Below are 19,228 nucleotides of genomic sequence, written 5' to 3'. Positions count from 1 at the left end.
ACTAAGACATGTTCCAATACTTTAGAAATATGCATCCTTCCTTCCTTTCCCCCCCTTGAGGTTAGCATAGAGATACGTGATTGAATGGGTATAAGCAAGTAAACAACCTTATTACTTTCACCAATCCAACCAATTCAGGTCAGTGATTACGTCAAGGAACGTAGGCCGCATTTCTGAAGTACTGAACAAGGCTGGGGAACAGATTGACTTATTAAAAACGTATTAAAGAGGTTACAGCTTGAGGAGTACTACTTCAGAAAACAGATAACAGAGGTAAGGTTTCTGCATCAAACTCCCCAGAAAGGGAAGGGGATATTTAATTACACTATGACTCTCAAAACAGAGCGGGGAAGGAAAAGTTGAACGTTTCTGTAACACTCACACACAATCTGCGTCTGATTTCCCAGTCAAAATCCCAGCTGTCGTTAAGCTATTCTCATGATTTCTGAACTGTGTTTCTCCCAGACATGTTTCTCACTCATTCTCCACTTTTATGGGAAAATAAAGAGGTACAAAAAGAAAGAAACTTAGCCATGAATGAATTACCGAAGTTATGATTTGAACCCATTTGGCTTTGTAAAAAGGATTGTTTTCTAGTAATTATTGAATATTTTCGATACTTAATCGTCTGATAATTCTGGACTCCAATTATAGACTATCTCTATAAAAGTTCCAAACCCAACTCATAAATCACATATCATTGCAAAACACTCTTGATTAATATCACATTATTGGAACATTCTGTATCTCTCTGTTTAATAAGACAAATAACTGACATTTAAGACTGGAACATTGGATGCATTTGTACCATTCTTTCAAAGTAGTTTGAGCAACTATAACTTCAGAATAGGAACTGAACATGTTGGGCAGTGCAGTGAGAGGAGTTTTTTGTCCAGGGCTCACTTGAAAAAAAGGATGCTCATCTCTATACGACTTTCCTGGTTAAATAAAGGATGAATAATTACGCACAGAAGCATTGGGCCACTAACAGTGCCAGCAAATGTTCTTTCATCCATCTTGGTCAGACGCTTGTTCCTATGGAGGTACCTGGAGAGAAAACACACACACACACACACACACGCAAACAAGAATGTAACCGACACACTTCAATCACCATAATCATCCTGATAGCTCGGAGACATGCTACAATATTTTCACTATCCTCATCACACCACGTTCTACTGTTTATGTACCCTGCTTCCTGGAGTAACACTGACTTCGGACGACTCAGGTCTTATCCTGAGTGTTGTTTTAAATTAGCCGTCCCACCATCGGAGAAGGTACTTCAGAAACACGCTGCACCTTTAAAATACATCTTGTAGAGTCCCTAAATCTAATTTGGATAATAAACGTGTGTGGGAGTGTTTGTCTTGGTGTTACAGCTCTGGGATCAGCTCTCGCTCTGAGAAAAAACACATACACACCGATACACACACTCCCGGATCAGTTTTTTTCTCTAAGCACGCTCTGTGCGTGCCAACCCAAACAGCGGTGTGGTAAGACTGACTACAGTGACTGCCCATTGGTCTAATTACAACTCCATAAGGACCAGCTAGGGTTTTACTGGGGGTGAATGGTTAAATGGAGGGATGGGGTGGAGGTCAGAGCTATATTAATGTTTCATATCCTGATGGGAAAGCTAGAGAGGTGACAAAAAGGAGGGTGGTAGAGGGTGAAGTTTGGGGTTAAAGGGAAAACAGTAACAAAAGTAAGTAATGTTTACATGTCTTTATACAATATTGGGGTCGGAGTGGAGGAGGGGTGCATCGGGACAGTGTAGTGACACAGAAAGCAATGATTGTTTTTTTACATTTCAATTTTAAACTTTATTCATCCAGGTTAGGCTCAGTAAGATGAAATCTAGATCAAAATAAGACTTTTTGTTCCCTTATGGGGAAATACATTTCCTTTGGTGCTTTGATGCAGACTTCCTGAAATTGTCTAATTAAAAAAAGAAAATCAGGAGAACTAGGGCTTCCTAATCAAGGCTGAGGTTAACCTCTCTCTAAGCACGTCTGGGAGAACCAGTTCAGATGGAACCGTGATCCTACTGCTTGTGTAGCGTAATAGTGTAATTTTAAGTAAGGAAATATTAATGCCAGATGTAAAAAAATAAAATAAAAAATCCAGTCAAAATACTAAGTAACTTCATTTTGGTGAAATGAAGGGGTCTGAAATGACTGATTGTTAAGCCAGAGTGAAAGATATCATAACTGTAACAACATAGAGAACCGTACCTCCAGTACTTCTCCATGAGAAGACTCTTCCTCTAAGGCAGTCCAAAGCACTGTTACAATCCATTTATACAGTAATTGGTTCCAACAGCAAGAGTTCATTAACAATACAACATTACAAGAATCCTTGCTGCTTCAGTGCTTTGTCCTGCATGGCTTTGGGTCAGCAGGGTCAAGCAGAGAGCTACTAATACAGTATTTCATTTTCTATTCTATTATTTTCTATACTATACCATTCTATTCTATTATTTACTATTCTGTTATTTTCTATACTATACCATTCTATTCTGTTATTTTCTATTCTATTATTTTGTGTGAATGATATAAGCAAAATAACTTACACAGCATCCAGTTTGGTCCCGTTGAAAGCATGATGTTGAATGTCGGTGAAGCCATTACTGTACAACATCCTGTAAGAGAATAAACACATCAGAAAACATTCATAACAGTAACATTTACTGAAGTCAAAACTGTGTTATTTTATGCACCAACCCACTGACTAACTTTGAATCTGTCTGGTTGTACAGGTCCTATTAATCAGTAATGCCAATTCCAGCTGTTGAATAACATGTATATTTTGGTGCTGAGGATTTGCCTGTGTATGCATTTCAGTGACCAAAATCACTACAACATTTTCTGTAACATATTTCCCTGTGTTATGTTCTCCCCAACAACATTGAACCACTTCGATCGATGTATTGGTTAGTTGTGTCCTGAATCAGTTTGTCAATGTGACCATGGCTTTGGCATCTAATGTAATGGTGTTTTCTCACCGACAGACATTTGTGAGAACATCTCTGTGCTGGTCACAGCACTCTCAGACTACAAGCAAGGGTAATGCAATGGCCTATAGTCCACAGTGAAGACCCCAGTGAAACTGTAGAGCTATGGCTGTGTACTCACACCGTCAGCACTTGGTTGGTAATACCGCGGAATGAGTTTGCTGGGACCTCAGATATGTATGGATGATCAGCTATTTCACTGAGGAGATACAAGAGGAAATTAGGTGGTGTTGCAAATACACTACCGGTCAAAAGTTTTAGAACACCTACTCATACAAGGGTTTTTCTTTATTTTTACTATTTTCTACATTGTAGAATAATGTAATATTCTATAATATATGGAATCATGTAGTAACAAAAAAAGTGTTAAACAAATCAAAATATATTTTATATTTGAGATTCTTCAAATAGTCACCCTTTGCCTTGACGACAGCTTTGCACACTCTTGGCATTCTCTCAACCAGCTTCACCTGGAATGCTTTTCTGTTGTTTTGTTGGCTGCTTTTCCTTCACTCTGCGGTCCGACTCATCCGAAAACATCTCAATTGGGTTGAGGTCGGGGGATTGTGGAGGCCAGGTCATCTGATGCAGCACTCCATCACTCTCTTTCTTGGTAAAATAGCCCTTACACAGCCTGGAGGTGTGTTGGGTCATTGTCCTGTTGAAAAACAATGGTAGTCCCACTAAGCCCGAACTAGATTGGATGGCGTATCGCTGCAGAATGCTGTGGTAACCATGCTGGTTAAGTGTCACTGACAGTGTCACCATCAAAGCACCCCCACAACATAACACCTCCTCCTCCATGCTTTATAGTGGGAAATACACATGCGGAGATCCTCGTGTCTCACATAGACACGGCGGTTGTAACCAAAATTTGGATGCCAGGCCAAAAGGACAAATTTCCATCGGTCTAATGTCCATTGCTTGTGTTTCTTGGCCAAAGCAAGGCTCTTCTTATTATTGGTGTCCTTTAGTAGTGGTTTCTTTGCAGCAATTCGACCATGAAGGCCTGATTCACACAGTCTCCTCTGAACTGTCGATGTTGGGATGTGTCTCTTTTTTTTTAACTCTGAATAATTTATTTGGGCTGCAATTTCTGAGACTGGTAACTCCAATGAACTTATCCTCTGCAGCAGAGGTAACGCTGGGTCTTCCATTCCTGTGGCGGTCCTCATGAGAGCCAGTTTCATCATAGCGATTGATGTTTTTTGCGACTGCACTTGAAGAAACTTTCAAAGAAATGTTCCATATTGGCTGACCTTCATGTCTTAAAGTAATGATGGACTGTCATTTCTCTTTGCTTATTTGAGCTGTTCTCGCCATAATATGGACTTGGTCTTTCACCAAATAGGGCTATCTTCTGTATACACCCCACACCTTGTCACAACACAACTGACTGGCTCAAATGCATTAAAAAGGAAAGAAATTCCACAAATTAACTTTTAAGAAGGCACACATGTTAATTGAAATGCATTCCAGGTGACTACCTCATAAAGCTGGTTGAGGGAATGCCAAGAGTGTGCAAAGCTGTCATCAAGGCAAAGGGCAGCTATTTGAAGAATTTCAAATATATTTTGATTTGGTTAACACTTTTTTGGTTACTACAGGATTCCATATGTGCTATTTCATAGTTCCGATGTCTTCACTATTATTCTACAATTTAGAAAATAGTAAAAAATTAAGAAAAACCCTAGAATGAGTAGGTGTTCTAAAACGTTTGACTGGTAGTGTCTAGAAAACCTCGTCAGAGAGTATAAAAAAAGGAAAGGAATGACACAGAATGGAAAATAGCTAAGTACATCTCCTAGCACTATAGTAACCACTGGCATTAGACGACAGGCGAGACATAATGGATTGGAAAATCCTTACTATAAATAAGACAGCTCTTTAGAGAGGACAGGATGATGCTTCTACACTCCCCTACGTATGTGTTTTGGACAGTATAGCTACAATCCTTAATTTGGCTCTATACCCCTGAATTTTGGATTTGAGATCAAATGTTTTATATGAGGTGACAGTACATATTTTCACCTTTTATTCGAGGGTATTTTTATACTTATCTGTTTTTTGAAATGAAAGCACTTTATGTATCTAGTTCCCCATTTGAAGGCGTCATGAGTATTTGAACAAATTCACTTCTAGTTTATTACATTTAGTCAAAAGTTTAGTATATGGTCCTATATTCCTAGCACGCAATAACTACATCATGCTTGTGACTCTCCAAACTTGTCGGATGCATGCGTTTCGGATCAGGTTGTGCCCAATAGAAATTAATGGTAAATAATGTATTGTGTTATTTTGGAATCACTTTTATTGTAAATAAGAATATAATATTTCTAAATACTTCTACATTAACGTGGATGCTACCATGACTATGGATAATCATGAATGAATCATGAATAATGATGAGTGAGAAAGTTAAAGATGCTATTTCTTATTTTTTATTTAACTGATCATGCCACCATTTTTGGGGTGGGGTATGATATTTATGCCACTAACTTATTCGCTCATCATTATTCACAATTCACTCATGACACATATGTGTTGAGAAACATATTATATTCTTATTTACCCACAACGTGACTCCAAAATGACACAATACAATATTTACCATTCATTTCTTTTGGGAACAACATAATCTGAAACACAACCAAAACTAACTGCAAATGCATCCAACAAGTTTGCAGAGTCACAAACTTTTGACAAAATGTTATACACTATAAGTGTATTTGTCCAAATACTTATGACACCTTCAAATGGGAGGACTAGATACATAAAGTGCCTTCATTTCTAATCGATAAAACCGGTATGTATGAAAATACCATCAAATAAAAAAAGGTGACATTCTGTACTGTCGCCTCAAATGCTATTTTGTATAGAGTATAGAGCTTAATTAAAAGTTTGAGCTTCACTGTCCAAATAAATATGAAGAAGAGTGTATGTGTGATGTCAGTCTCATTAAAGAGATTGAAACCTCGATCGACTTACGGGTAAAAATCCCATTATTTTCCACATTTAGTATGACAAATGAGTGAGGTATTGAATGAAATACTGAAATGTATAGAAATACTACTGAAATATGGAATGCTATGGTTGTAATACTTGTGAGACAGTACCTACTTGAGTATAGTGCTAACAAAGGTAGTATGTATTAGTAATGCAGTTTGCTTACAGTATAAAGTTCATATCATCTGAGTGAATGTTGGTGAGATCAGGAAAGATGGTGAGGCCAGTATTGAAAATCCCCCTAGAAGGAACCAAGAGAGAGATGGTTAGATAGCTGGCAGGCGATGACCAAGCAGACTATACCAATCAAAACCAAGAGAGAGATGGAAAGATAGCTGGCAGTGACCAAGCAGACTCCCTCACCAATCAAGCAACCACAGTGTATAAAATATAACATGACAGTGCCAGTACTGGCATATACAATAGGAACCTTTTAAGTTGAATAGATTGGAAATAATTGCTCAATTATTGCCAAAGCCAAATATTTCAAGACAAGTCCCATCTATTGTATCTTGTGTTAAAGTAATGTTGTCAGTTTTTCACTTACATTAGCGTTTTCAAAGCCAATATGGTTTTGATTTTGAAAAAAAGATGCTTATAATAAACGTAGGATTTCTAAATGAGCTCACAGGTATTTCAGGTTTGGAAGGTTCTTAAATGCTTCTGGGTCGATGTACGACAGACTCTTTGCGTTCCGGATCTCTCTGAAATGGAAAACACAAATACACCTTAAAAATGACAGTAAACATGATGTTTTCCAGTTTGACAAGTACTTCTGTGTATCCTAGGATTAAGTGCTCATACATCCTTTGCTTTGCTTAGTAATTTGACATTCCTGTGTCACTGAACATACAGGACATGTTGCGTAGTATATAGGGTTGTATTCATCCCCACGAGTCCTTTACAGTTTCCTTTCATGTTCTCTAAAAGTCAAGTACGTGCTTTAGGTTCACTGAAACACACACATCAAATCTTAGTCTTCACATGCTTCGTAAAACAACAGGTGTAGACTAACAGTGAAACGTTTACTTACATGCACACTCACACACCCTAAGACCCCCCCCCCCCCCCCCCCCCCACACACACACACACACACACACTGAGTGCTGACAGAAGAGGGTAAGGTGCATGTCTGTCTATCGGAAAGACGAGGAGGAAAATCTCCAAAGTCTCCACATACATCCAACTCTGGAAGCCAAGGTTCAATTAACGTTTCATTAGTGTGTTGACTCTGGTGCACCCATCGGCTAAAGAGAGGGCTCTCCTCTTTGCTTGTCTAACCCATGTGGTGTGGATGAAAGCTGGGGAACGTGTGAACCTAGCCCTCCTTCACACACCTAGGTAACCGCAATCAGCACCCTAGCCAACATGTTCTGACCACTGAGAGTCTGAGCCACTGTGTGTGCAGTGTGCAGTGAACAGCTACCTTAACCTCCACCCCACCTCGTCCTCCACCACCTCCCTTCCTCCCTGCCTCTCAGTCCCTGAGTTGGTGTGTCTGTGTGCAGTGAACTGCTACCCTACACCCTTCTACCCCATCCCACTCTCCACCTCCTCCCTCCCTCTCAGACCTCAGCTCCTTGATTCCCCGAACAGCCCTTGCCACCCTCCACCTCCTCTTGGTCCGGCCTTTGTGTCTGACCCATGGAGGAAACAGGAGAGAGATGCCATTATTATGTGATGTGGCACAACCACTGGACCAATCAGGTCTGAACAGGCCCTGGTGATCCAATAGAAATAATGGGCTATGAACTCTTCTTAGTGTGGGAGAAACTCTTGGTCTCTACACTTTGAGCCTATCACAGAGCGTGAGCCAGGACAGGGATTGGCCAAATATAGAGCCTGTCACAGTGGGGACTGTGCTAATGGACATCAATGGAATACGAGATAAGGGGAAAGTCAGTGTTCTGTACTATTGTGATGAAGCAGCTTGATTAGTCTTGACGCCAAGCAAAAAAATGATCTCATCCCATGCAACTTAGCGGTCAGACCTTAGAGAGACCATACATCAGACGCCGATATAGAGACGACTAAGGCCATTACGCAAACCAACTTGCTGTTTATGAGACGCCTCCACAGCAGCTCAGGCATGGATAGGAAAACCACATTGACTGTTGGCTTTCCCTCTCTCCTAACATCCCCAGTTGCACGCTGGTACGTCTGTCTGTTTAGACCCAGACCTAGCGATGATGGACAGGAGACAGATACTCTATGTATCAATTATTCTCTCCAACGTCATTATGTCAGAAGGCACTTCGCTAAAAGTGCTGCCCCAGAGTAACATGGGACGGCAAAGCCACGCTCTTCAGATGTTATGAAATGTTGTCGTCAACCGTAACTGTTGTGGAAACGCTGTTGGGTAACAGTTCTAGAATATCGGTTGATCGTGTATGCATATGCTGGCGCTCGCAATGGTTTGCGGCATGGAAGGGAAGAACACTATTTACGATCCTGAAAATAACAAGGCAAATTCGTCTAACTTCTTCACCATAATGTGTTTAATAAGAGTCATTATTAGAAAAAACACTCCCCTCCATATGTATTTGGACAGGGAAGCAAAACATTTTGTGAAGCTCCAGCATTTTGGATTTGAGATCAAATGTTTCATATGAGGCGACAGTACAGAATGTCACCCTTTATTTGAGGGTATTTTTATGACTTCTTCAAATGGGGGGACTAGATCTATAAAGTGCTTTTGTTTCTAAACATTAAAACAGATTTGAATGATCAAATTAAAAAAGGTGACATTATGCACTGTCGCCTCATATGAAACATTCTAGCTCAAATCTAAAATGCTGGAGACAAATTATTTTTATCTTCACTGTTCAAATACACATGGAAGGGAGTGTACATATGTACTCACATGTGGGTGATTTTCTTTAGATTGTAGAAGGAATGCCTCTCAAGTCCTGCCAGTGTTACGTCCACTGATATGTATCTGAAAGAAAGAAACCATCATACTTTGATATAGGGATTTTCAACATACAGAAAGACATATGGTATCTTTAATAAAATTAAAGATCAATTTTACACTCTTTCTTCCACATTCTTTACACACATGGTTTTACTGTGTAACATTTTATCAAATACAATTAAAAGTTATTGCGCAAACATACCAATTATTATACAACATGTGATTTACTGTCATCTACACTCCTTTCCATATTTATTTGGACAGTGAAGATCAACTTTGTATACTCCGGCATTTTGGATTTGAGATCAAATGAGGCGACAGTACAGAATGTCACCTTTCATTTGAGGCTATTTTCATACCTATCGGTTGTACTTTTTAGAAAGGAAATCACTTTATGCACATTGTCCCCCCTTTGAAGATCATTTTTTCATAATATTTGGACAAATTCACTTATTTGTGTATTAAAGTAGTAAAAACGTCATCACGCAACATCTACAGTGCATTCAGAAAGTATTCAGACCCCTTGACCTTTTCCACATTTTGTTACGTTACAGCCTTATTCTAACATTTATTTTTATTCCCTCATCAATCTACAGACAATACCCCATAATGACAAAGCAAAAACAGGTTATCAATTTTAGAAAATGTATATACAAAAAGCCCGTAAGTATCTCATTTAAATAAGTATTCAGACAATTTACTCAGAACTTTGTTGAATCACCATTGGCAGTGATTGCAGCCTCAAGTCTTCTTGGGTATGACGCTACAAGCTTGGCACACCTGTATTTGGGGAGTTTCTGCCATTCTTCTCTGCAAATCCTCTCAAGCTCTGTCAGGTTGGATGGGGAGCATCACTGCACAGCAGTTTTCAGGTCTCTCCAGAGATGTTTGATCGGGTTCAAGTGCGGGCCCTGGCTGGGCCACTCAAGGACATTCAGAGACTTGTTCCGAAGCCACTCCTGCTTTGTCTCGGCTGTGTGCTTAGGGTCGTTGCCCTGTTGGAAAGGGAACCTTTGCCCCAGTCTGAGGTCTTGAGTGCTCTGGAGTAGGTTTTCATCACAAACAAAGTGAATATTTTTTGGACACAAACGTGTAATGTTTTATGATGCTACTGTAAAATGTTTTTTTTTTCTTCTTTTATTAAACAACACATAGAAACCAACGTTTTAGTAGCCTGTACTTTGCTCCGTTCATCTTTCCCTCGATCCTGACCAGTCTCCCTGTGCCTGCCGCCGAAAAACATCCCCACAGCATGATGCTGCCACCACCATGCTTCACCGTAGGGATGGTGACAGGTGTCCTCCAGATCTGACACTTGGCATTCAGACCAAAGTGTTCGATCTTGGTTTCATCAGACAAGAGAGAATCTTATTTATCATGGTCTGAGAGTCCTTTAGGTGCCTTTTGGCAAACTCCAAGCGGGCTGTCATGTGCCTTTCACTAAGGAGTGGCTTCCGTCTGGCCACTCTACTGTACCATAAAGGCTTGATTGGTGGAGTGCTGCAGAGATGGTTGTCCTTCTGGAAGGTTCTCTCATCTCCACAGAGGAACTCTGGAGCTCTGTCAGAGTGACCATCGGGTTCTTGGTCACCTCCCTGTTCAGTTTGGACAGGTGGCCAGCTCTAGGAAGGGTCTTGGTGGTTACAAACTTCTTCCATTTAAGAATGATAGAGGTCACTGTGTTCTTGGGGACCTTCAATGCTGCAGAAATGTTTTGGTACCCTTCCCCAGCTCTGTGCCTCGACACAATCCTGTCTCGAAACTCTACGGACAGTTCTTTTGACCTCATGGCTAGGTTTTTGCTCTGACATGCACTGTCAACTGTGGGACCTTATATAGTCAGGTGTGTGCCTTTCCAAATCATGCCCAATCAATTGAATTTACCACAGGTGGACTCCAATCAAGTTGTAAAAACATCTTAAGGATGATCAATGGAAACAGGATGCACCTGAGCTCAATTTCACATCTCATAGCAGAGTCTGAATACTTACGTAAATAAGGTATTTCTGGTTTATATTTTTTAAATAAATGTACACATTTAAAAAGTAACCTGTTTTCACTTTGTCATTATGGGGTATTGAGTGTAGATAGATTAAATTATATTTTTTCTTCATCAATTTTAGAATAAGGCTGTAACGTAACAAAATGTGGAAAAAGGCAAGGGATCTGAATACCTTCCGAAGGCACTGTACATCAAGCTTGTAACTCTACAAACTTGATGGATGCATTTGCAGTTTGTTTTGTTTGTGCTTTGGATTACGTTGTGCCCAATAGGAACTGAATGGTGAATAATCTAGTGTCCTCTTGGAGTAACTTTTATTGTAAAAAAGAAAATAATGTTTCTGAACACTTCTACATGAATGTGGATGTTACCAAGATTATGGATAATCATGAATGAATCGTGAATAATGATGAGTGAGACATTTACAGAGGAACAAACTTCATACTGCCAAATCAAATTCTAACATCTCACCATTACCAATAACAAGAGAGGCGAGAATTTCTGTGGGGGTATGATCTTTGCCCTTGTTACAATTCATTCATGATTATCCATAATCATGGTAGCATCCACATTACTGTAGAAGTGTTCAGAAACATTCTTTTCTTATTTTACAATAAAAGGTACTCCAAGAGGACACTAGATTATTCACCATTCAGGTCCTAATTGGGCAAAACAATCTGAAACACAACCAAAACAATCTGCAAATGCATCCAACAAGTGTGGAGAGTCACAAGCTTGATGTAGTCATTGCGTGCTAAAAATATGGGACCAGATATTAAACTTTTGACTACTTGAATACACTATAAGTGAATTTGTCCTAATTCTTTTAAAATGGGGGGGGACACTAAAAAAGATACGTATAAAAATACCCTCAAATAAAAGGTGAGATTCTGTACTGTTGCCTCAATTGAAACATTCAAAACACTGGAGTATAGAGCCCAATGTAAAAAATATGTTAGCTTCACTGTCCAAATAAATACGGAGGGGCGTGTACCTGAACCACTGTGAGAAGTAAAGCTACTAGACTAATGATCCTCAATCCAAAGCTTTAGCCTCAGTCCTATAGTCTTAACCACCCACCTCTCCCAATGCCTCGAAATCCATGGGTAATTTAACAGGTATGCATGCACCCTACATATCCATTACCCAGTCATCAGTACCACTGCTTTCATTTGTTATTACTGAGTAACTACTGTGTAGTCAAACGGCATATAAAACAAACAGACTGAGATTATGAATCCATATCAGAAATGGAATGAGTCTCTTCATTGTGAGAAAGCAGGGTTAGTATTTAAAGTGCAGTGCACTAGACTAGAATTGCTCCTGATTGCTAATAAATACTATTTACATGCTGCTAAATGAAGGGGGTTAAACAAGTACTTCCTGTCTAGACTACAGGTTAAAAAGGATCTCTATTCCAGTATTCTGTAGCAGGTTGAAGCTTATTGTCATGGGTCTTGTCCTGGAGGCAGAACTGGGCAGCTGCTAAGTCAAAATTGTCTATCTAGTAAAAATGTAGGATATATATATATATATATATATATATATATATTTTTTACTTTTTGATCTTAATTTAAGGTTAGGCATTAGGGTTAGCTGTGTGGTTAAGGTTAGGCTTAAAATCAGATTTGATGACTTTCTGGCTGTGCCAGCTAGCGACCACTCCGCAGAGCTGCCCCCAGAACAAGATTGATGACGAAAACCGCTAACCTGCTATTCTGTTGGGCAATATAGAGGTGTGCTGGGTGAGGCTGGGGAAAACATCTCCTTTTGCTCTCTCTCGCTCTTCTTTCCTCATGTAGGACTTGGACACAGCCACTGGCCTCAGGCTGGGATCAAGGCCTAGCTCGTGTATATTTTCAGAGAAGTTGTCAAAAAGAAATCAATTTCAAATTTTCGCATTGCTTTCAACATTTTGGCTTGGTGATACCCTTTTCCACATCTAACCCGTTCCTGAACGAGGCACCAATCCGTACAGGCGACTCCACCGGAATACCTTGCCGATGCCTAGGCCCTTGCGGTGGGAAGGCTGACATTCCTATTCTAGGAACGCATTAGCTCTTCCAACTGTGATTAGCAGACAGCGGTGACACTAAACAGAGAACAGATCATCTGCACAAGTGGAGGAGAGGACAGAGAGAGAGAGAGAGATTTTGGGGGGGGGGAGAAAGAGAGAGAGAGTGTGGGGGGAGAAAGAGAGAGGAAGCAGGGAGCGAGAGGAGGCTTGGAAAAGGCTTGGATCCCTGATCCCAATTTTTTGGATCAGAGGGAGGATAATAGACAGGTGGATGATGTGGAGTCGGGATATTAAGAATTTAAATATAGCTTTGTGGCTCAATGAGGTGAGAATTTGTGATGATGATCGGAGAGATAGAAAGAGAGGGACAAGGAAGGGAACAATGGTGAAAAGAGACTGTGCAATTGTGCTGATGGTGATTCACTCACATCCTTGAGATGTTGACCAGGTTGGAGAAAACATCTCCTGGCACTGATGTCAGACGCGTCTCCAGAAGCCATCTGGAAGAGACATAGAGGAGTACTGATCAATGTAAAGTTTACAGATCCATGTAAAATTGACAGATCCAACACAATCAAACACTCATATCGTGCAAATACGTACAAAAACTATTTCAGCAGATTTTGTTCATTTTTGTGTTGCTTAATTCGTGTGAAAATACACGTGTTTTGGTACGACTTAACTCATAGGAAAAGACACAAATATTTGTGCAACCTTATTCATAGGAAAATACATTTTGCGTGGGCAAACTTCAGAACAATCTTTTCAAAGGTATTGGAGCAATGCATTTTGGGCAATGGTGTTTTACACTGCCTTTGTTGTTGTTAATCAACCAGGTTGTCACTGAAATGAATGCCAATGCTGTGTTCTATGCTTACTTTCGCTTAATACTTTGGGATACTGGTGCCATGTTATATTTTATGAGGGTTGCCAGATTGGAGTAAAAAGCAGTATTTGTCTTTTTTTGTGGTATTGATGGAGGTTTTTGATTGGGGAATGGAGATACATTTTCACGATGGGAAATTAGTTCATCAATAAATATGAGTAAACAGAAGACCTGCAAAAAAAAATCTGTTTGGTTTAAATTCCCCTGGTGCAACTGCATGGTATGTCCAAATATAACGAGTCTGGACAATGGGCAATTAAGCCATATCAACGCAGTTAAACAGGTTAATGTAAAATAATTAATTCTGTTGGCTTACACTTATGGCACTTCCTAGGCCGTTTCATGATGTTTATTACGTTCATGTCAATGACTTACTATTGTAACATTGTATTGTAACAAGACATATCCCAGCATTGTAGGGCTACTGCCTCTGTCCAGAGGAATACTAAGCTTTCAGGGCAATGGCTGTTAGAGCTCACTTTGCCACAGATGAGCCCTGGTTAGAGTCCCCGTTGCAGCTTTCACTTTCTTCTACTACGTCGTTGGCAGCGTTCAGATCACGTCCAGCTTACGTCTAGTTATGTGATCTAGTGGTGGGAAGCGTTCTGTGTTTCAACATCGTGTTGGGTTATTCTTACCAGTGTGGACCCAAAACAAACACATTTACAAACTACCTGTTAAAAGTGTTACTAGAACCACGGGGTGCTGTTGTTACTGAACCGTATACATCTAATAACCTGACAGTGATCCACATCATATGGGTAGACAAATAATGTAAGTGTGTTATGCGGCAAAACAGAATGAGTAAAAATGACTAAAGAAATCAAGCAAAGAAGTACAACTATTTAACCATTTTATTCATTACTGAAACATGCAAACTACAAACATGTCACCAGTTAAAGATAAGGAATACATACAAGAGTTGGCTATAACATGAGTACAAACAAGGTGAGTGTGTGTATACAGTATGTGTGTAAGTGTTTGTGTGCGTGTATATTATGGTGTGTATTATAATTTCCCATCCTAAAAATGTATCCCCATCTGGTATACACTTAGTGTCAAAAATGTACTCCAGGATTTGTTATAAACCATTTTAAATTGCATTTCTATGTTTCAAGTACAGCTAGAATGTCTGAACAGTGACATGATCATCCTGAAAGCCTGAGGGAATTGAATTCAAATTGGAATTGTTGGGGATAATATTGAATTGGGAAATGAATCATTGGAATTTACCTAACATTGAAATTGAGAGCAATTGAATTATCTCTGAATTTAAAGACTGACCTGGAATTTGAATTGAAATAAATGGAATTTACAGGGAGAGGGAATTGAATTTGTGAAATTAACCCCAACCCTGTCCTTCTGCTTGTTCAGTCAGTCTGCAGGATCTATAGGCCCTGAAAACACTCATCATACACTTTGTATCCTGTAAACTGGGCGTGCAGCAGAGCAGACAACTATTGAAATTGATCAAGCAGACCATAACGCAAGAGTGCTGAAGACATGGATTCATCTTGGAATGAAAAGTAGACCAAACAGTGAAAAGAGAGAGAGAGACATGGATTGGAGATGAAGAGCGGGGGCAAGTGAGGGTACAAGCTCGGGAACACTCCAAAGCCTGTCGATCGCTTTCATTTCAGAATTGTCGGTATTACAAATTTGTTATAGAATCAAACAAGATCCTTAATTTACAGCGAAGTCGGCCTCGGCTAACCCGGGTCGGCTCCAGACCAACATTGGTAGATAGACTGTATGTTTCTGGTTACTAGGTTCTCTCTCCATGCAATGCAGGGCTGGATGAAAGGGTTCTTTGAAGTGTATGGTGTAAACCCTGTCATAGGAACATGAGGGGAAAACAAAAACGTTGGGTCTGAGTATGTAGGAGTGGACCTGGACCTACCCCCTCAGCTCTCAGCCAAACCAAACAATGTCTGGCCCTGCTTACACCTACGACCTGGTGGCTGGGGGAAACACACTGGGTTATAATGGTTTATTACTAAAAAGTGGTTTATTAGTGGTTTATCACCAGAAATGACCATTGGTGATATTGTTATCAATATCATTACATAAATATTTTTTGGTTTGTTGTTGCAGTAGTTAATCGCAGCGGCGGTAGCTGAGCTAGCTGTTGGACCTAGGTTTTGTTTCAGTCTGTAGCGCAGAAGATGCGCTCCACAGTGCGATAGAAATTTGAAGGCAATGTTCCCATGACTGCCTTCACAGGAAACGCTGCACATGTCGGCTCAATCGGAAAGGACCTTTAAAAATGTCAATCGTGCTACAGTGTGGATCTTCAGCACTACGGATTAAAATCGAGCCCCTAGTATTAGTTGAATGTCAAGCCTGGAGAAGAAACACTATTTAAATGCTCTTCACTAGGATAAATAGTTAGCTCAGTAGACCATTTCCAAAAAATAATTTCAGCCAACGAAAATGGAGATCCTCTTTAGACTTCTGACTCAGATGGTAATGGAGCCGTATACTCCATAGACCTACTTCAATGTGCCTAAGCGTCTGCTCGGAACACCTGCACTTCTCTGCTAAGCATGTGTGACATTGATCTAACTTTTTCTTTACCCTTCTCTACTCCCATTTGACAACTATTTTAACACCAATCTTTACTAATTTGGAAAGATTGTATCGAGACGAGGACGATGGGACAAGGGGGTGGGGGGGGGGGGGGGGGGTTGGCACGCCAGAACAATTTGGAGAAACAATGGACTAATTCAGTGCTGAGAGCTGGCGGTTAGTCGGGGGGTTGGTCAGTGGTAGCGTAGAGCACGGCAGCTCTTTGACAAGGTCAAACAAACAGAGATACACAGAGCAGACTCCCATCACCATCACAATGTGTTGAGCCATTTCACTGGATACCTACTACTACTACACACACGCCATAATAAAACCAGTCCAGTGTTACACTGGGGCCACAGAGGGCAGACAATCAGCATCCTACAGGCTTTATGGGAAAATGACACCCTCAATTTGTCATTCAAGAGAGGAAAAACCCTCGTAATTTATAATGGTGTCAGAACAGAGAGGGGCTGACAACATGGCTGGTGTTGTTACCTACTAGATCTCTCTCAAGTAGAATGATGGAGCAATACTGGGCTTATTTATGGCCTTAATGATTGAGTAAGTGACAGCGTAACAGTGTACAACTTCAAACTGTACTCAATCTTAAAATCCTAAAATTGTCCCTAATCGTGCCAAGTGTAGGCCAGTGGAGGCTCCTTAGAGGAGCAATGGGAGGAACCTCCTCAGTGAATTTCATAAAAATAGACATTGTAAAACATGTAAGTTATCATTTTTAGATAACACTACACTAAACATATTCACGTCTCCAAATAATTTATTAAAACACACTGTTATTGCAATGAAGGTCTACAGTAGCCTCAACAGCACTCTGTAGGGTAGCACCATGGTGTAGCCGGAGGACAGCTAGCTTCCGTCTTCCACTGGGTACATTGACTTCAAAACAAAACCTAGGAGGCTCATAATTCTCATCCCCTTCCATTGACGACACAGTAATTATGACAACTTCCAGAGGACATGCTCCAACCTATCAGAGATCTTGCAGCATGAACTGACATGTTGTCCACCCAATCAAAGGATCAGAGAATTAATCTAGTACTGAAAGCATAAGCCGCAGCTAGCTAGCACTGTAGTGCTCAAAACGTGTTGAGTATTTGTCTCAAAGAAAGAGAAAGACAATTTCTTCAAAGATTAAGGAGAAGCAAAAGAGTTTAATTGAATTAGCTAGCAAGTTTAGCCTACTCAAACACCTTGCTCAAACAGAGGGATGCTATGTTAGCTAGCTGGCTATGAATATCCAACACAACACTGGAACTCTTCCAAGTCAAGGTAAGCTTTTGGTTTTACTAATTTATTGCCCCCGGGTTTGCCGGTGTAACTGCTAAACTGTGTACTAACTATACACTAACGTTACTGCATGATTGTAGCGGGTTTACTAACTTGTTAGTTCTATTAGCTATGTTGACTATGATGTTACTTTCGCTAATATGGGGACAACGATGTAGGCTGTGTGTAGCGGTTATGATATGGCTTCGATTGGAAAGGTTTTTTTGGCTGGTCACATACAGGTAATGTGTTGTGCATTGAAGTCCACAAACGAAGGGAGAAGGTGAGAGCGCATAGATGCGAGAAGGAATACAATGTGGCTGCTATGAAAGTGAACTGAGTTTACGCGTGATCAGGGGTGTATTCATTCCGCCGATTCTGTTGAAAAATGCTTCTTAAACGGAAGCAAATGGAACGAAAACAGGGATAAACATACAATACCTGAATTTGTCCCATAGAAACTCGTTTGCAACTGTGTGACTAATGATTACACCCTAGATCAGGTAGATGCAGGCAAAAGTGTACAAGGCGGTATTGAATGTGTCACTGTCTGTCACCTCAAATGTTTCTCTCGACCTGTGTGCACCTACGTTGTAAACCTTCGTTCATAGGCTAGGTTGTAGCAACCTCATGGTGGGTATAGGGAAAATTCCAGTATCTTATAGTAGCCTAAACCTATCGATGTTACATTGAAATTGATGAATGGAATATGAATGACAGTCATCCAATACGCTATAAGATAAATAAAATCCATGCTCATGAGAAGAAGAAAAAAATTCATTGCATCATCTTAAAACGGCACTGACCGCCATTGGTGTAGGCCTAGGCTAAACCTTCAATCTGTACTCTACCACTATCACTGTCTTCAAGTGTTCTATCAAGTGTTAGGTTATGCAGTGCCTGGGCTCAGTGTTTTTCCTCTTCTGTTCGTTGTTCTGTTACTGTAACTGCATTTTGAGCAGAAAGTAATGAAAAAACTATGAATATTGCTTTTGTGACAATAATGTTTGTTTCCTTAAATCTTAATTAACAGATTATCAAATTAAAATAGTTCACAGTTTGAAGTCATTCATTCTTTCTAACAGTTCAGTGTTTATAATTATTAGTCATGGTAATTTCCTATAACTAATCACGCTTCTATACTTCAATATTTTTCCCCACCCTATAGACCCACAGTGACTACTTTAAAAATCATTTGGGAATCGATTCTTAAGAGCTAAATTAATCAATCTATGTGGGATTTATAGACAACGGATACCTGGATCTAAATAAATTGTTATTCTAGAATGAATCGAAGAATTCCAGTGTTAGGAGACTGAAGAGAGTTATTGTGGGTTTTTCCCCCTCTCTTGAAAAAAATTGTTCTCCCTAATTATTCTCAAATGGCACTCTCTCTCTCTGGATGTTTGAGAAATGTGCTGTGAAAAGTAAATATTGTATTTGAGTGCATCGAGCAGGCCCAGCGTCTGGTGTGGGAGAACTAGCAGTCACGCTACACAGACTTTTAAAGAGTGTCTCTGCTTTCCTTT

At 40.1% G+C, this 19,228-nt stretch overlaps 1 protein-coding gene across 1 annotated transcript in view; it reads right to left on the bottom strand.

Moving 5' to 3' along the window:
- The window catches only part of LOC129817782 (thyrotropin receptor-like), a 33,183-nt gene that overhangs the window by 9,903 nt on the left and 4,052 nt on the right, over positions 1–19,228 (bottom strand). The window contains exons 2-8 of the mRNA XM_055873340.1: positions 13,384–13,455; positions 8,886–8,960; positions 6,652–6,726; positions 6,189–6,263; positions 3,138–3,215; positions 2,576–2,644; positions 970–1,047 (exon numbers count right to left, since the gene is read on the bottom strand). Of these exons, the coding sequence (XP_055729315.1) occupies positions 970–1,047; positions 2,576–2,644; positions 3,138–3,215; positions 6,189–6,263; positions 6,652–6,726; positions 8,886–8,960; positions 13,384–13,455 (522 nt within the window). The remainder of the gene's footprint in view (positions 1–969; positions 1,048–2,575; positions 2,645–3,137; positions 3,216–6,188; positions 6,264–6,651; positions 6,727–8,885; positions 8,961–13,383; positions 13,456–19,228) is intronic.

The sequence above is a fragment of the Salvelinus fontinalis genome, chromosome 20 (assembly GCF_029448725.1).
Source record: "Salvelinus fontinalis isolate EN_2023a chromosome 20, ASM2944872v1, whole genome shotgun sequence".
In the NCBI taxonomy this organism is placed as follows: domain Eukaryota; kingdom Metazoa; phylum Chordata; class Actinopteri; order Salmoniformes; family Salmonidae; genus Salvelinus; species Salvelinus fontinalis.
This window is presented reverse-complemented; position numbering and strand designations above follow the sequence as displayed.